This window comes from Trichoplusia ni, chromosome 4, assembly GCF_003590095.1.
Source record: "Trichoplusia ni isolate ovarian cell line Hi5 chromosome 4, tn1, whole genome shotgun sequence".
Taxonomy (NCBI): domain Eukaryota; kingdom Metazoa; phylum Arthropoda; class Insecta; order Lepidoptera; family Noctuidae; genus Trichoplusia; species Trichoplusia ni.
The window spans coordinates 4,541,831-4,558,251 of NC_039481.1; the positions used below are offsets into that span (position 1 = coordinate 4,541,831).

Genomic DNA, 16,421 nt, shown 5'->3' on the forward strand with positions numbered 1-16,421 from the left:
TGCCATAAATGCATGTTATTCTTCACCAGATTTAACGGATCGCTTTTAATTCGGAGTCTGGTTGCTAACCTTTGTGAAGGAGTACCTAACGGTATATTTAAGAAAATTATGAACCTTTGAAATACCGACCGAATACCGGAGGGGATATACCTATGCAAAAAACGAGGATGCGATAAATACAATAAGGTTTAAAAAAACAAACATTCATTGTTTACTTTAAGTATTTTGTGAACCATTCGCTGTTCTTATTTATTTTCCTTGTTCCTTTCCTTTAAACTACCCTATATTATTATTTCCATTATTTAGTCTTAGTTCAATCTATCTATTTTAGTACCATCCCTACTTAGAGAAAAGGTCAAGTAGCTTTAAAGCCCTAAGGGGATTGAAACCATACGAGCGCATAATCGTTGGCAGTGACACACATCACCACTGAATAAGCAATAATTTTCCAGGCTAGGCCATGTTTGTTTCTCACATAAATAAATATTAATCGGACCGTGTCATAATGTCTATATATATAACTAGCTGTTGCCCGCGACTTCGTCCGCGTGGTTAGTACAAATAAGTTAGGAATTTCTGAACGGAAGCCCTCGAAGATGAATATTTTTCCCCGTTTTTGCCACATTTTCCATTCTATCTTCGTTCCTATTGGTTGCAGCGTAATGTTATATAGCCTAAAACCTTCCTTAATAAATGGTTTAATTTTAACCAGTAGTTCCTGAGATTAGCGCGTTCAAACAAACAAACAAACTCTTCAGATTTATATATTAGTATGGATATGCTACCTACATTGAATGCGACCGTATCGATTTTAGTTTATTAGATATTTTCTTTTAAATTATTAAGATTGGTAATAAAAAAATCGAATTTTCGTCTATCAATAATTAGGAACTACATATTATAAAACAGAATATTATATATAATATTCCATCTGCTGTAAACATATTACATGTACCTTTTTAAAAGACTATTGACATATTATTCTATTCTATGTAAGAAGCGATATCAAAATTGATTTGACCTTACGTCCACAGCTTAATATCTATACCTATGTTTTAAATATAAAGCTTTTTATGGTCAAGGTTCTCTTCAATGATTTTAATAGAATAATTTTTGTTCCAGGTAATTATCGATTACATCGCCTCTTTGCAACGAATCGTTTAAGGTGAGACTATAGGTATGCTTCATAAATTCGGCCAGGAATGTGATTGACATGTTAAGAATAGTCAAGCAAATCATCACAAAACACCTAAATTACCATCGATAAGATTGGTTTATTGTTTTAGATGATATCAATATGGACTCCTTAATACCTATTGCAAATCAAGTTTCAGAACTGAGCGTTTACGTTTGTACCGATGGGACCCGGTAGAATTTATACTAAATTAAACATAAACATTCTATGAACGATCACTTTGTAATTAATTTATTAATGGATTTCGAGCCTACTTGCGGAAAATGAAGCCCACCGCCTGTAACCAGTAACTACTTTATTTACGAACTCCAGTTTGATTAATTGTTCCTGACACTAGTATCGGGAACAATAAAGATGTTAAATAATCTTGCCCAATTTTTTTTGGGTGTAAATAGAAAAATAAATCCATTATTTTTCAAGTTACACCTAAAAATAACGCACTATAAAATTAAATCTAAACACGTTCATAAATAAATTATACATATTATCTTTAGGTAAAACTTAACGCCAATTAATTGAAAATAATAATTATAATCTGTAATAAGTATGGAGAAACATCAGTTAATTAGGACTTCGGACCATAGTCGCGATTCTTACATTTTACGGTGTGATATTATGCGTAGTTAGTTACTTGCTTTAAATTAATTAATTAAATATGATAAAAAATATTTTGGTAAACGGCCATAAGAATATTAACAAGTCTACGCTTTTTATGTAATTAGGTGTACTTAAAAAGGTATAGTTTCGTCGCGTGTTCCTGGGTACCTTACAGGATACTGAAAAAGTGTACAAATGTAAAAGTCTGTATAATTTATCAAACAACTCCCGGTTTTTAATATAAATTATAACACTTTGTCCGAATTGGTTGGCAACAGTTACTAACTCGAACTGGAATAGTGCATTTGGTCGGATGCAAGCATGCGCTCGCCGGTTGCTAGTGTGTCGGCATCACATCGTTGTTGTAACGAAGGTCAGTGCTCCTGCGATTCAGGCCGTAATGCTCTCGCGATAGAGTCACTAGTGGTGGACCGCAGGAGAGAGGCGACGGCAGCGGTGGGGCCCTCGCACCGGGCTGCCGCGCGTTGCCTCCCTTCAGTCAGTTTAGTCGCAGCGGTGCACGCACACCGCACGCAGTTCTCGCGCTCGCAACGAGAAGGTATGCACGGACCGGCCGCGCGCCACCGCCATCGACAACGAAACGCATTCGCTTCCGGTGGCTGCACTCGTTCCGAGAGCCTGTACAACCACTATCGTCTACTTCGCTTACGTGATGTTTCTGATATAGACTTGTTCTATTCGATAAAATATTCTGTGCTAAATATTTGGTATTGCAGCCATCGAAAGCGTCAGTGTGTTAAACGGTTTAAATTTTCGACATAGTGGCGTTTGTTTAAATAGTGCAAAAAAATGGAAAATGTGTTGAACTAAATTAATAAAGTGTTCTCCCATTGTCTTTCCTTAATATCAAAACAATGAACCACATTAATACATTTATAAACATGGATTGTGTTGTTATCTCGTGCGATGTATTCAATAATAAAGCGTCAGTACGATCATTCACGTGTGATTGTAGACGATCTTACTGTGCAACTTATTTATACCACCTAGTACATTAAAAGGGTCTTAGTAAATTTGGATAAGAACTCGACTTAAATAATATCATACTACTACAAGATATCGTTAAATAATGCCTAGTTAATTTGTTATAATACAGTTGTAACGTGTTGCCCCACAAAACTTGTTTGTTCTATGTGTTTGTATGGGTGCAGCTGGAGGAGACAGGCTAGGATGTGTCGGCCGCGGGCCATATGGCAGCCACGCCAGTATCCATATTAGGGACGCTACCAAGGCGACACTTGTTGCACTTATACGGCATAAATGCTCCACAAAACTGACGCGCCAGTGACGTGTTATCAGACAATTTTATAGTTCTTGTATAAAATTACATGAACTTTCAATAATATATACGTGCTGAACCCGTCTGTTTTTATTTTGATGATTTGCGAATTTGAAATGTAACTGCATAAGAGATAAGGTAGGGCAGCGGTTTGCGAGTGCGTTATGCAAGTTGGTGAGCTGTGCGGGTCGGTGGCGCACGGGGCGGTTCGTTGACCAGTGCGTTGTCCCACCGCTCCGCCGCGCACCGCCCACCGCGAAGGTCGCGGCCCACAGTCCGCCGACTCGTCCACGGTCTGCACAGACTACATACACGTGATAATAACACAATATGCCCATATTATACCCCTTTATTATTAGTTCAACATATTTTTTATTCATACATTCCAGGTAGAGTCGATATGTGATCAGTGTGCTCTGTGCTAAAATATTTTTATTGTGAAGTAATAAAATAAGTTTATATGACTCTTGCTTGGAAATTTTGATCTCAAAATGGTGACTTCGAGAATACCGGCTTATTCTCTGAGTTCGGAGTTCAACAGGGAGTTCAGAAGTTTCCGCATAACGCGAGCCACTCCAAGGTCGACTCTCTACGCTCCCGCTATCGTTCCTATACACGAGTACCCTAGGGTCAGCGTGCATGAGAGGCGGGAGGCGTTAAAAGCTGCGCTGGCAAAAGCCTGGTCATCTAAAAGCAGCGAGAAGAAAAAACACGATACGTGGACTGTTCCCACTGAACAAAGCAGAGCTGGCATTACTGCAGCAGATTTCACCGCGAAATCACTATATAAAAGTGGCAATAATGGCGATTCATCGCGTGTTGCAGTTGCGAAACATGAATTTGAGAGTAAAGATACTGATCGGACAGAGATGATTGATAACGGAAATGAGAGTTGCCAGCCAGCTAGCTTTACATACAGCCGAACCAATGGAAGCGGTATTGATATACAAGAAACACTTAAAAAAGGCTGTGATAAAGGTTTACACAATAAAGATTTAGGTTTTAGCGACTATCTAAACAATGTTCCTAAATGTAAAACTAGTTTTGAAAATAATTTCCTTAAACAAAGCCACGAGGAACGCTATAATAAACGAAACGGGTACGATGTCACGACTAAACGCGTCGACATTAACCTGAACAGTGTCGAATACAGCAGCTTGAATGGCGATACGTACGATTCTTTAAAGTATTCGCGAACAGCGAACGGAACAGAATCCGTACAATACAAAAATTACGGTAAGGCAGACACCGTTAAAAGCAAATTGCTCAGCACAGATAGCCCCAAAAGCGTGACGTCTTGCAACGGCGAGAAATTAAATGGATACGGTGGTTTGGATCGACGCAGTATAAAAGAGCAACAGCAGCGGCCTTTAACAAGCGGACCCAAAGCCCTCGTAGAGCAGCGGCTTGCTGAACGCCTCGAGGTGAAGGTAGCTGAACTGCCGGCCTTATATCGCGGTGTTGACTCCTGGACTCCTAAGTCTGCCGCTTTCCAGAAGAACATGCGTGACCACGAGTGGAGCGTATCGTATGTACCCATATCAACAAACACCATGCCCTAACTAACATTCCAATCCTTCCGTTTTCTACAATTTGTCGAAACATCCATTGAAATCCAACTCTTTGGTTGTGTGTGCATTGAACGCCAAGCAAGTGGAAGTATACTAAAACGTTGGAAACAGATTATCTCATGCGCTCATAAATAGGAAAAAAAGCTAGCGAGCTGTCGGCAACCGAGTGCATCGACTTGCCACTAGTCCGGTTCGAGTGCGGCGGGAGCAGGCTTTTACATTTTATATTTGTCAACAGTATGGTTAGATTTAATCTTGAGTATATAGCCAGTAGATTTGATTTGTAACCAATGCGTTCTAACAGAACTTAATACCACCACATATTTTAAAGCCTTCATGCAGTTTGAGTTTTCACACTGTAACATTAAAATTTCATAATGTAGCTTTCAGTTTTAAAATTTTCGCTTAGTTGAAATTGTATTACAACTTAACGGCATGACCGAGACATTATGCTTGTACCGTTACCGTTACTGTAAAATTTGCCGAGTATTCGCTAACTGTTTCAAAGACAAAGTAAGTAATTGTTTTTATTAAAGTTTTTCTGACCCTGACCTCCTAACATGGCACAAAAAATAATCATAGCTAACGAGTTTTTTTAGTTTAACAGGTTTGAAATGTTATGTAGAATGAAAACTGTTGAGGGCTCGGAGACTGGTTGTGCAAAATTATTGCACAACTTCCATGACTCACCTCATTTAAGCTGTATTCGCGTTGTTCGATTGCCTAATCTATTTGCTCATTAAGAATATTTTACCATTAATTGACAATATAGAAAACAATTCGGACATAAATATTTACTTCCTTTTTTTTATAGTCCTCCGCCTTAATAACGTTGGCCTCTTTTCGGCTACGTCAACGTAGAAGAGTAACGATTGTTTTCAAGTCAAATACCACGTCTTTCACTTTCGTTATTCTATTGAAAATTATTTGTGCATTTGTATGTTCCGTAGCTTCAGCGCCAACGCCTTAGAGGAGGTATTCGTGATGCAAAAGTAACACTACTATTTTATAAAGATATTGAATTAAAAACGTCACTCACGTACAAATTAAAACGCCTCGGTAGGTATTAATTTAAATTCTTGACAATGTTGCTTGGAAAGAGGTGAAATTTTCTTCATTTTCTATTTAATATTTTATTTTTTGGTCGTTCAAACGGTAGTTTATTTATCACTATTAAATTACTATTATTTATGTGGTAGAATACAATACTTATTTATTGCGCTATCGAAGCAGTATTGTGCTTAAGAAGTTTTCGTCTTACAAATTTTCGATCAGTTCACGTGTCCTGACACGAGTTTAACAGTTTTTTACTCATTAATTACAAAAAAGCATAAAACGCCGCTATTTTTGAAATAAAATATCTTTTTTTTTTGTGTTTAAACAGCGTGATTTTTATAAACAACGATTTCAATAGGTATCATCTGGTATACATTTCTTGGCTAGTAATATTCCTTTATATTATTTTTAAATTACCAGGTGATCCCTTCAATGTCAAGTTTCAACTATCATAGCACGTGATCAGAGTAATAAACGAAAGCTACGTTTATGTATTATCCAATCATAAAAGTACGCATTAAACAAATTCGTGGGCGCCCAGCATATTGCCATAGCTTCAAGATTCGTCTTGATAGCATTCATAGTGAATGTTTCAAGGTCCTGTCCTGGTTTGTGCGCTCGCAAAGGATTTGTCAACTTGGTAGGCGTTATGACGTAATTTAAAGTGATTGTTTTAGTTCCTTCCTCCCTACGGTTATGGAATATGATGTATTATAGCTAAGTTCGATGGTGTGTCTCTGACAATACACGTTCATTAGGTACGTCGTCGAACAGAATTCAGAGCACTGATTTCAAAATATCCACACCAGTAGGATTTTTCCAGGAATCTATTTTGTGGGTATCTTGACGAAAATGTTTAAAGTTTACTCTTGAAACGTGCTCAGTATTGGAGTAAAAGATGTTGATTAATTTGCATATGCCTAACTATGCTAGCTCGATAATGAACGTCATGTGATATGTAAAAAAAAAGAATGGAGTCCTAATCTAATATATTAGAATGAATTGTCTAAAAGTTATCCATTCACATGACGTGGTAACTTTCTTTTATCGTCTGTTCAGCGATCTAATTAAGGTTAATGGTTTTTGTTTACGCAACAAGGCCAAGACCTATGTTGGTATTCCAATTTAGTAAAGAGTATAACACCTACATAGGTTAATTTAAGCACAATATTTTACACTGATAACTTTCTAAGAACTAAACTAAACTAATATTTACATTTTGAAAGCTATATAATATAAAAAGAAAAATATGCATTATTTACAAAGCGTCAAAAAAGATATCCTCATCCCTGCCAAAGTCGGGAAACGTGCCCAGAAGGCTGGCTGCATTGCCACGTTGTATGGCAATGCTAATTCTTTGGGCAAAATATAGACCAGCCTTCTGATCACGTGTAGAGTCGACCAAACGCTTTGCGAGTTCTTTATAAAGAACTCGTGCACCTGGTCCCCATGTCCCGAACGTTTCGACCCCAAACGGCTCAAAAATATAATTACCAACAAGGTTATTATATTTCCGCCGTTTTAGGGCTTCCGCGGCTCCAGCAGCAGCGCCCGGCGAGACCGCTGAACTTAGAACATGGGATGGCGCGAGGGTGTCGACGCATGTCGCGTCCCACACCAAAGGCCGACCCAATTTCCAAGGCAGCAATGACATTCCGTCAGGTCTCTTACCATCGTTGCGTACCAAACCATTGGGTTCTAAAACGGCAGGTACACCAGCAGTGACAAGAGCACGACGAATGATGTCATTAATATTTGCATGACGCGGTATACGCCCCGCGCTCCTGCCGCAGGACAGGCCATGATGACCAAGGCAATCGACTCTTTCACCGCATTGGCAAAGATGAGATGCGACACATTGTACACCCAAACGCAAACCAATGGCGAGCCGGAGAGTATTGTTATCCAACATCGTACCTATGTTGGCTGAAGGTAATGCCTGTAACCAGAGGCCCGATTCCCATTCTCCCAGAGCCAAGAGACGAGCACGCTCTGCAGTATTGAGTGACGTTTCAACTAATTCATTCCGTATCAAACTGCAAAGCGGCTCATCCCATTGCCTCTGAGAAGAAAGTTGTGCGGGAAGATCCGTGCCCGGGCAGGACATTTTCCAACTATTTACTGCCTCGGACATGCATAGGATCTGAAAATCAACCAGAGAAAATTCTAAAATTTCTCTTGTCAATTTTTCAGTGCTATGGACCGAAGACAGAAACGCTGGCAAACTCAAGCTGGTAACTTTACGGATACCTAGTCCACCAAAACGAATCGGCAATGTGGCTTGGGACCACGCTCGGTCGTCCAAAGTCACATTGAGAATAGACGTTAAGGTGGACCGTATAATTTGGTCTACTTTTTCCAAAAGGGGTAAATGCATCCATAAATTTGAAGACCGGAGGAAGTATATAAATTTTGGACCAAAACAACAAAACCGAATCAAAGTTAAGGCCGAATGCAGAGAGATTTTAAAAAGTCTATCCGAAATAGATTGAAAATTTTGAATTTTATCATCTATAAATTTACTAAAGGATTCTTCTAATATTGGGGACCCTAGAAGGCGAAGTGAATATTGGTCTACAATTTTTATATCTGGGGCTAATGAAAAGAATTTTTGTAATAATGGTTGATTTTGAATTAATGGCTGATTGTTCGGGATGAAAATTTCACATTTATTTGTGTTTAAATCAAGGCCAATGGAATGAAGTTCATTTTTTAAAGTAGTGAAATCTTCTGTGATTGTGTTAATATCGCCTCCTAAGGTTCCGTCATCTAGATACCATACATTTAATTTAGATTTAAGTTTCCTGATGATTGGGTGTATTGCTAAACTAAAAATGACTGGACCGAGAGGATCTCCTTGTTGGCAACCGACGGAAGAGTTCAAAAGATTATCTTTATACACTAATTTAGAAGGGGTTCTGTAGCACTGCCAAATAAAACTAAAAATTTTAGGGGTTTCATTTTTGACTTCTGCCAACAAGGTATCTCTATTGACAGAGTTAAAGGCATTTTTTATATCAACCTTAAGGACAACCTCATTTTTCCGGTAGGCCAAAAATGTTGAAAGTGCAAGTACGGCAGCTTCACAACCACCTTTCGAACCAAAACCTAACTGAAGGGGCTGGAATTTTGCCGATAAAAATTTACTGTAAAATTTACAGCAAATTTTAGCTGCCGTACGTCTATAAGTTGATCCCACTGCAATCGGGCGAATGCCTCCGTCTTTTTTGCGAAGAGCACAAAGATTAGCACCGTAAAGTGTATCAATGACGCCCTCATGGACCTTGCCTTCTAGCATCAGGTTAGTCAGAGCAGTAAGCTCTTTCAAAAGAGACTCACCGGCTTCACCAGCGCTGGGACCTGTCAAATCCTTTAAATGCTGAGGAGACAGGCCATCCAGACCACCAGCAGAGCCACTTCGGAATGAGCCTATTGCTGCGACTAACTGGTTCACTGAATAACTTTCTCAATGTTTAATACATATCATGATATCAATAAATAACTTTGCAAAGGCTTCGATTTTTTTTGTCACAGATTCAGATTTGTTCTTAAAACTCAAGCTTAATGTAAAAGAAGTCTGCTAGATCTTGAGATCATCAACAAGTGATCAACAAAAAGTAAAATACTAGTTAGAAAGTTACGGATATTGTCGGTTCTTGTCATTGACCTAACCAAAAAACAGTGCGGGCGGTTGATTAGACGCGGCTGCAATGTTGACACAGTTAACAGTAATCGCTCATCCGGCGCAGCCTTGTCATCGGGCCCGCCGAATGCCTTTGCCAGAACACGGATTAATAAACTTAACAAGATGTTTAACCCATGCTTGGTCCTGAATGTTAAATAAAATATTTCAACAGTTAATTATAAAAGGCTCTTTAATTTGGAGTGGACGATTAAAAACAATAACTCTGATATGCCATTTTAGTCATGTAGGGGATCCTTGACCGGGCACTGTTCGTGTCACGATGCAGACTCTGGCTTTCGATTTCGTAACCAAGTCCGCAGTGTGCACCGTTCGGTCGATCGATTATGGTCATTGTGCCACAAGCGTTTCACTCTCGCTGCGATTTTGCGTGGCTCGTTGTCTTTTCGACCTTTGAACGTGTTGTCATTTGTGTTAATTTCCCTGTAGTGTGAATCGAAACACGTCCATACTGAAAACAATAAGTCAATTAATTCCTACACATTGACAGATTGTTTAAACGAAAGTAAAATTACGAAACATAAGAGAGCGGAATTACCAGTTCAACAGTAAACAGAGTGATGATTCAATCCAATACACGTGTTTCGTGTTTCTAAATATAAAGAACCGTTGTGAGAATACCGTTATTACTTGAACATTGACCGCATTGCAAATTAATGTTTCCCTTCGACACTTTTCCATTAAGTGCATTTATTTGAACATCATTCCGTGACTTTGTTTTGCTTGGACGCATTCTCGCGACACCAAAGGTGCTCCTATGGATTTACAAAGCTGAACTTGTTTGTCTCAAACTTATAATGATTATGTGTGCATATCATATGAAATAGCTTTCTTACTTCAGACTTTGTCTCTTATTACCTGTTCGCTGACAGTTCAGTTATATTTTCTTAACTGAACTGTCAGCACCACGTAAAAATAAGCAGGTTTTTGGCCGTTATCTGAATGGCAATTAGCTCCCAACATTGCTTTCACCTTTAACTAACTACGTTTGGTTGTAATTAAAGAGTCCTCGACTACCGGTCACCGCAAAGAGGGAAGGCCGACCTAAAAAGGAGATTTGCCAATTAAAATAAATTATAGAATTGGTAGTTTCACACGTTACTTATTAATTAAATCATTTATTTTCACATACCGTGCATTAGTGGTCACACTGGCTTTAGAGTTTTTGAACGGACATACAGGTTTTGAATTTAATCTTTTCTCACACATGCACGAAGCTCGAACATAGAATTTATAATTTTATGTCGTTGTTGGTCGAAAGTGAATGTTCCGGTGTTTGTTATTCGCGACGGAGTCGTGACGTGCGTCGCTTTGTTAAACATAGATACTTAACAGCGAGTGCCTTTTTAAACAAGTCTATCGCACGTTGTGTTTTACTTTAAATCATGAACTAAACATAGATGGTTACTTGTTTCGCCGAGACTTTTTCTATAATGTTAACTAGTAATACAGAAATTATAAATATAATTTAGTTGAGATCGAAGAACAGTACCTGCCATGAAACGGTTATGATATAACTATTCACAGACTAGGGATAATCAAGTATTCAAGTTCAACTTCTCGTATCGCGTTAAACAATGTGACATTAGGCTCGACATATGAGCAACGCCTGCGCACGACATCGCTCCGGCCTTCACTAGACTAATCGTTTAACAAGTAAAACATTGAAAACCTGCTTTTCGTTGTTCGAATTGGCGCGACGAGTTTTAATACATACGAATCTAGTAACCGATAAAAGCTTTTAGTCGCAATGCAAAAAATTGTTACTGAATTACTATCTTTTGCTCACCAGATTTGAGAGATACGCAGATAAAAAAATTATTTCCTGCCGATTTATGATGAGACGAGGAGTTCATTTGTTCAACATTTCGGTTCAGGTTTTGGCGGCATATGGCACTTTAATGATTGATGAAGATTAAATAACATAGCACTTTGGCTGGGAACACCAAAGAAACGAAATTTTCACCGGTCCAAGACCTACAAAATTCTACTTCAAAGCAAATTTCAAGACCAAGATCTGTTTCGAAATAAAACAACCTCAATCGAAACTTCTTAGCGATCCTATAATGGATCCATAAAACGTTGTTTTGTAAAGGATAGAAATTGACTTTAAATAAACTAGTGATGAAAAATTTAAAACATTTCGAGGATTTCATTTGTCACCAATTGCTGTTATATTCGCAACTCTCGCATATATGTTACCTAGCTGCCCAGCAAACGTTGTTTTGCCGATTTTGTTTTCTACTTGTATATATTTTTAATGCCACATTATAAAAAAATAAAATCAAAAAATTTCGTCCAAGAAATATAAAAAAATATTTTATTGTGAGCAACCCTTATCACATAGGGGTATGAAAAATAGATGTTGTTCTATTCTCAGACCTACCCAATATGTATACAAAATTTCATAAAAATCGGTCGAACCGTTTCGGAGGAGTACGGTAACTAACATCGTGACACGTGAATTTTATATATTAGAAGATTAGATAAACTGCAGAATGGTGACTAACTACGGACATAACTTCATTTTAGTTTTAATTCAATAAATCATGGTTCAATTTTCACATAGAGACTGACTACTTTAATTACCGTGCTTAAAATATTGATGTGTTAAACATATTTAAGAAATGTCATAAGGTTCGTAACACTTAACTCACGTTTTGAAAATATCTTAGATCGGTAGGTATACACATTATGATATAATGAATATCTTTCAGCTATATGCTTCACATGTATTTCAAAATGTTCATAATCAACCTGCTCATTTTTTTGGGGTTCCGGCCTCAAAATGCTCTACTGATACCTATTAATGGTACACCGCTATCTGTCCGTCTGTCCGTCACCAGGCTGTAATGAACCGCGATAGGTAGACTGTTGAAATTTCGCGCAGATTATGTATTCCTTTTGCCGCTATAAAAATGAAGATCGAGGTAAAGCAATGTAGTTACGGTCGTAAATATGATGGGTAACCAATTTTGAGTTCAAATTTGCTTATTTGTATCCTATTTATTTGTATCTAATTTTATTACGTAGTACCTACCTACGTTACCTATTCCTGTTTATAAATACATATTTATCTATACTGCCACTAGGTAAACCAATTACCCACTAACGTTTAATTCTATTAGCGGTGCTGCGTCCTTTGTTATGCATTCTTGCTATTTTCAGTTTAGTGCTTCTAGTGATGGGTTTAACTTTATGCTAAAACTTTTTGTGTTTTTGGAATCGTAGTATTCCTACATAACAAAGTAAAACAATGGTAGTATTCACTATGGGAGAAAAAAGTGCAAGTTTAACCATCATCGATACCTTAATTTTAAATCCTAAAAGCTTACGTGTTTGTTGGTGAGTCACATTTTACTGGAGCTATGGCAACGTCCTTGATAAATAGAACCATTGGAGTATTAAATATTTCAATAAATGCTGAAGTGCAAAAACATTCGTCGTTTAGTGACTTCTCGTCGACGATGACATTGTGCCAATGACGCTAAGGTTTTGATTGTTCGCTTGTTAGGCTATGACGGCAATGTTTTGAAACGAGCACTTAATTGTACGTCGCTTTACTTCAGCGGGTGTCTTGTTCGCGGGTGAGCTGACAGATCGAACAGTATGGCGGCGACCGCAGCTCGCGCCGGGCCTTCGTTGACGTTACTCACTACTCAATTGACAACTTACAGCTGTTGAGAACGTTATTTGTTATTGTTCTTGTACTATTCCTGTTATCATTTGTGTACAAACGGCTTGTTGCTAGCAGCGCTTGCTTAAAAAGTGATTATTTATTGTTCAAGTGACCTTGATTGTAAAAATATTTTAGTTATACTATGCCATGTATAAACGTAATCGTCAGTGCGGTTACGAAGTTTTTGTTAGATAAGATTTTCAAATAGGTTTTATTAAATTACAAATGACTCATATTCCTCCGCCAAGAAAACTAAAACCAAATAAAAAATAGGACTGTAGAAATAGGGCACCGAAAAAGACACGGGGCATAGACGCTGGGTTGCCGTGCGGGCCCTGCTTAGCGTCTGTTGCCTGCCCCCGGCTGATCATGTCGCTCAGCTGATAGACCCGCATTCTGCTCATGGGAAACGCTCGCCTACGTTAGTACTACTTCTGGAAACTTGCTATTATCATTATCATCACACACAAAAACCTCACCTAAGCGATCGTTGCAAACTTTCCATAACTTGTCCTAATCACTAACCCTACAACCTACCGATCGATGATTTCACAGCTCGGAGCATTCGTGGCGGCGGAGAAATGAACGTTCAAAACGGTCACATCACCGGCGTTCACCTACATCGCATAGGCGTAGGAGACACCATCGCGACGAGTCTTCGACGCGTTCACCTCCAGAACAGGTTAGTCCTACAGTTTCTTTTAAAACTTTATGAGGATGTGCGAAAGATTGTGTGATTCGTTAAGTCCAACAATCGCCATCGAAAGTGTCCACTCGAAACCTGTCTTTCCTCGTTTCTATGATAGCGCTTGTACTGTATGTCGTAAGCAAAGTGCGGAACAAGAATAAAGCGTAAAACGTCAGCGTGCCTGTTTGGGATAACACGCGGGACGGGTTTGGCTAGCGAGTGCGCGTGCGCCTTCGCCCGTGAAGATGTGCGCGAGAGACGGCGACCTCCTCGCGCTTGCGCCCGTTCTATTTGTGTTCGCCTTCGTCACTCGGAACGCCTTCAGTCAGTCGCAAAGCTGAGCCGGCCGCCCGGCGCGTCTTTGCCGCACCGAAATACTAGTCCGCCGCGTCGGGCCGCGGGCGGCCAGTGCCGGAGCCATGGCTGCCCAGCCGCCGCGTCCACCCCCCAAAAACCTATTATTTTGCGGACCACCACCCGCTCTTCCCCACGTGCTACTCCTACCAAGTGATACTGCACTCAACAATGAGGAGCTCCAGGTTGTGCCTGTTAGTACCAGCCAAACAAATGATGCGGATGCTTTACATGAAATAAACAATGTGGGTGTGCCAACCTACGAAGGAATGTACGATGATCGCGTCGACTTAATTGACAGGAATCAATCTATTGAATATCAGTTACCTCCAGATATTTATCTACGAAGAACTCACAGTTTTGACGTTTCGGACATATACGCTGCAAATGTCGAACATGAAATCGATTACAGCATGATCCGCCATAGACGATCTGAACCAGACCTCTCTAAATATGGATTATTTGCCGAAGTGACCATGGAATGTACACCTATGCAGCCTCCCCCGCTTGTGCTTAACAACCCCTTTTATGATGGTTCGTACGCACTAGATCCCAGTCATATAAATCCGGGTATGGTAGTGCTACCGGAAAATTATTTAGCCTTCGAAGATTCATTTGTTCCCGCTTGGGACTACAAACCAGAGTATCTAATAGATCGAGAAATAAATCCTGATTTATATTATGACGGAGTGCCTTTAATTCCAACAAATGATCCTTGGTCTGTTTATTGTAATGATAATGCTGCTTTTGAGTATTACTCTCCTCATTTTCAAGCACCTTTAGGAGAAGATGGTATACATTATACACCTTTGACAGATCTAGATTATGCGATACCACAATATATGAGTCTACCAGTTGTTGAACAAACAAAAAATGAAAATTACGTGGATAGCCAATACAACCCCGAAGACATTAATCCGAATAGTGTTAATGAAACAGGTGATAAAAATAACAACAAATCAAACGTTCAAACATTGGATGGTCCAGTGTCAACTGTTAAAGTGAGCAATGTTGTTAGTGAAGACGAAAAAGTTAGTGCTATTGACTCATCTACCAATAGAGAATCGTCAACACGTAGTGAAGAATCATTTAACGCTGATATTTCCAACGATGTGACATCTAGTTTAGCTTTTATTCCTAGTAGTAAAAGTTCACAGAGACCTGACGAGGCTGACGATACCAGTGATGATACATCACCGTGTTCCACCGACTATCACGAAGCATCTGCTCTTGATCTGGTACAAAGTCTTGATGAACTCTCTTGTTATGATAGTACAGATTTTTCTCAAAGTAGAGATGACATTTTCACATCTGACTCAGAGTTACCTAAACTTAGTAATGCTGTGACAGTAATAGAAAATCAAAATATTGTAAATGCGGCTGTAATTACAACTACAACTGCTTCTAATCTACCTCTTAACCAATTACCATCCATTCCACTTCATGAGCGACCGCCAACGGAACTACCTCCTGTAACCAAAATTGTTTCTGAAAAAGATCCTGCAGATGAAACTGTGAGTGTAGAAAATAATAAAAATAATGAAACTCATAAGATGGTCACCGAGACAGATAGTGCAAAACCCAGTGAAACTTTAACTAGTAGTACAAATCTACAAAATCCTGACCCCTGTGTAAGTGACACAATAGACAGCAATAAACTTAATAACGACACAGTAAAAATGACAACAAAGTCTGTTATTCCACCCGCCGTGCCTCCGTCCTGGCTGGCTCCTAGACCGCCTGTCAGTGGAAATCTATCAACTGTTGTGTATCCTCCACAAATTCGAGTTCAGAACGCTGAAGACTTAGTTAACGATTTAGCAAAGAGTCTCAAGGTCACTTCACAACCTTCTTTAAAAGTACAACAAGCTACAGTGACGGTCGCAGTTGAAGAACAACCTTCGTGCTCCTTCACACCATCGCATCCTGCTCAAAACGCACAGCTTAAACCCGAAAAACAGTCCAAAGAAGTAGAGGTCAGCCAACAAATCATTACTGTACTAAAACTAATGTTGAACCAATATTACACTTTCTGCTATATGTAACATAAAAAGTAACTGCGCCACGCGCTGCCAGCGCGCGTGTATTGAGAGCAATGTGCATCTATTTTAGCACGTATTATTAGGTCAAGGATTTAATTTATCACTATCCTAATAACTATATCATTGTAAAATTCTAGAAGCCATCTCCCGCCACTATTTACCTCAGTATTTTTAAATGCATTGCACGGACCATATACTCATATTTAATAAAGTTGCGGCTTAAGTGTTTGAAATAA

At 39.0% G+C, this 16,421-nt stretch overlaps 1 protein-coding gene across 7 annotated transcripts in view; it reads left to right on the forward strand.

The window, feature by feature from the left end:
• Positions 1-16,421, forward strand: part of LOC113492627 (serine/threonine-protein kinase Doa) — a 48,479-nt gene that overhangs the window by 19,048 nt on the left and 13,010 nt on the right. For 2 of the 7 annotated variants that reach the window (XM_026870190.1, XM_026870191.1), the window contains one exon: positions 13,657-13,783. In XM_026870190.1, the coding sequence (XP_026725991.1) occupies positions 13,657-13,783 (127 nt within the window). Of the gene's footprint in view, positions 1-1,666; positions 4,621-13,411; positions 13,523-13,656; positions 13,784-13,803; positions 16,120-16,421 lie in introns of those variants that run through there. The other 5 variants (XM_026870185.1, XM_026870186.1, XM_026870189.1 and 2 more) reach the window with 4 other exon arrangements.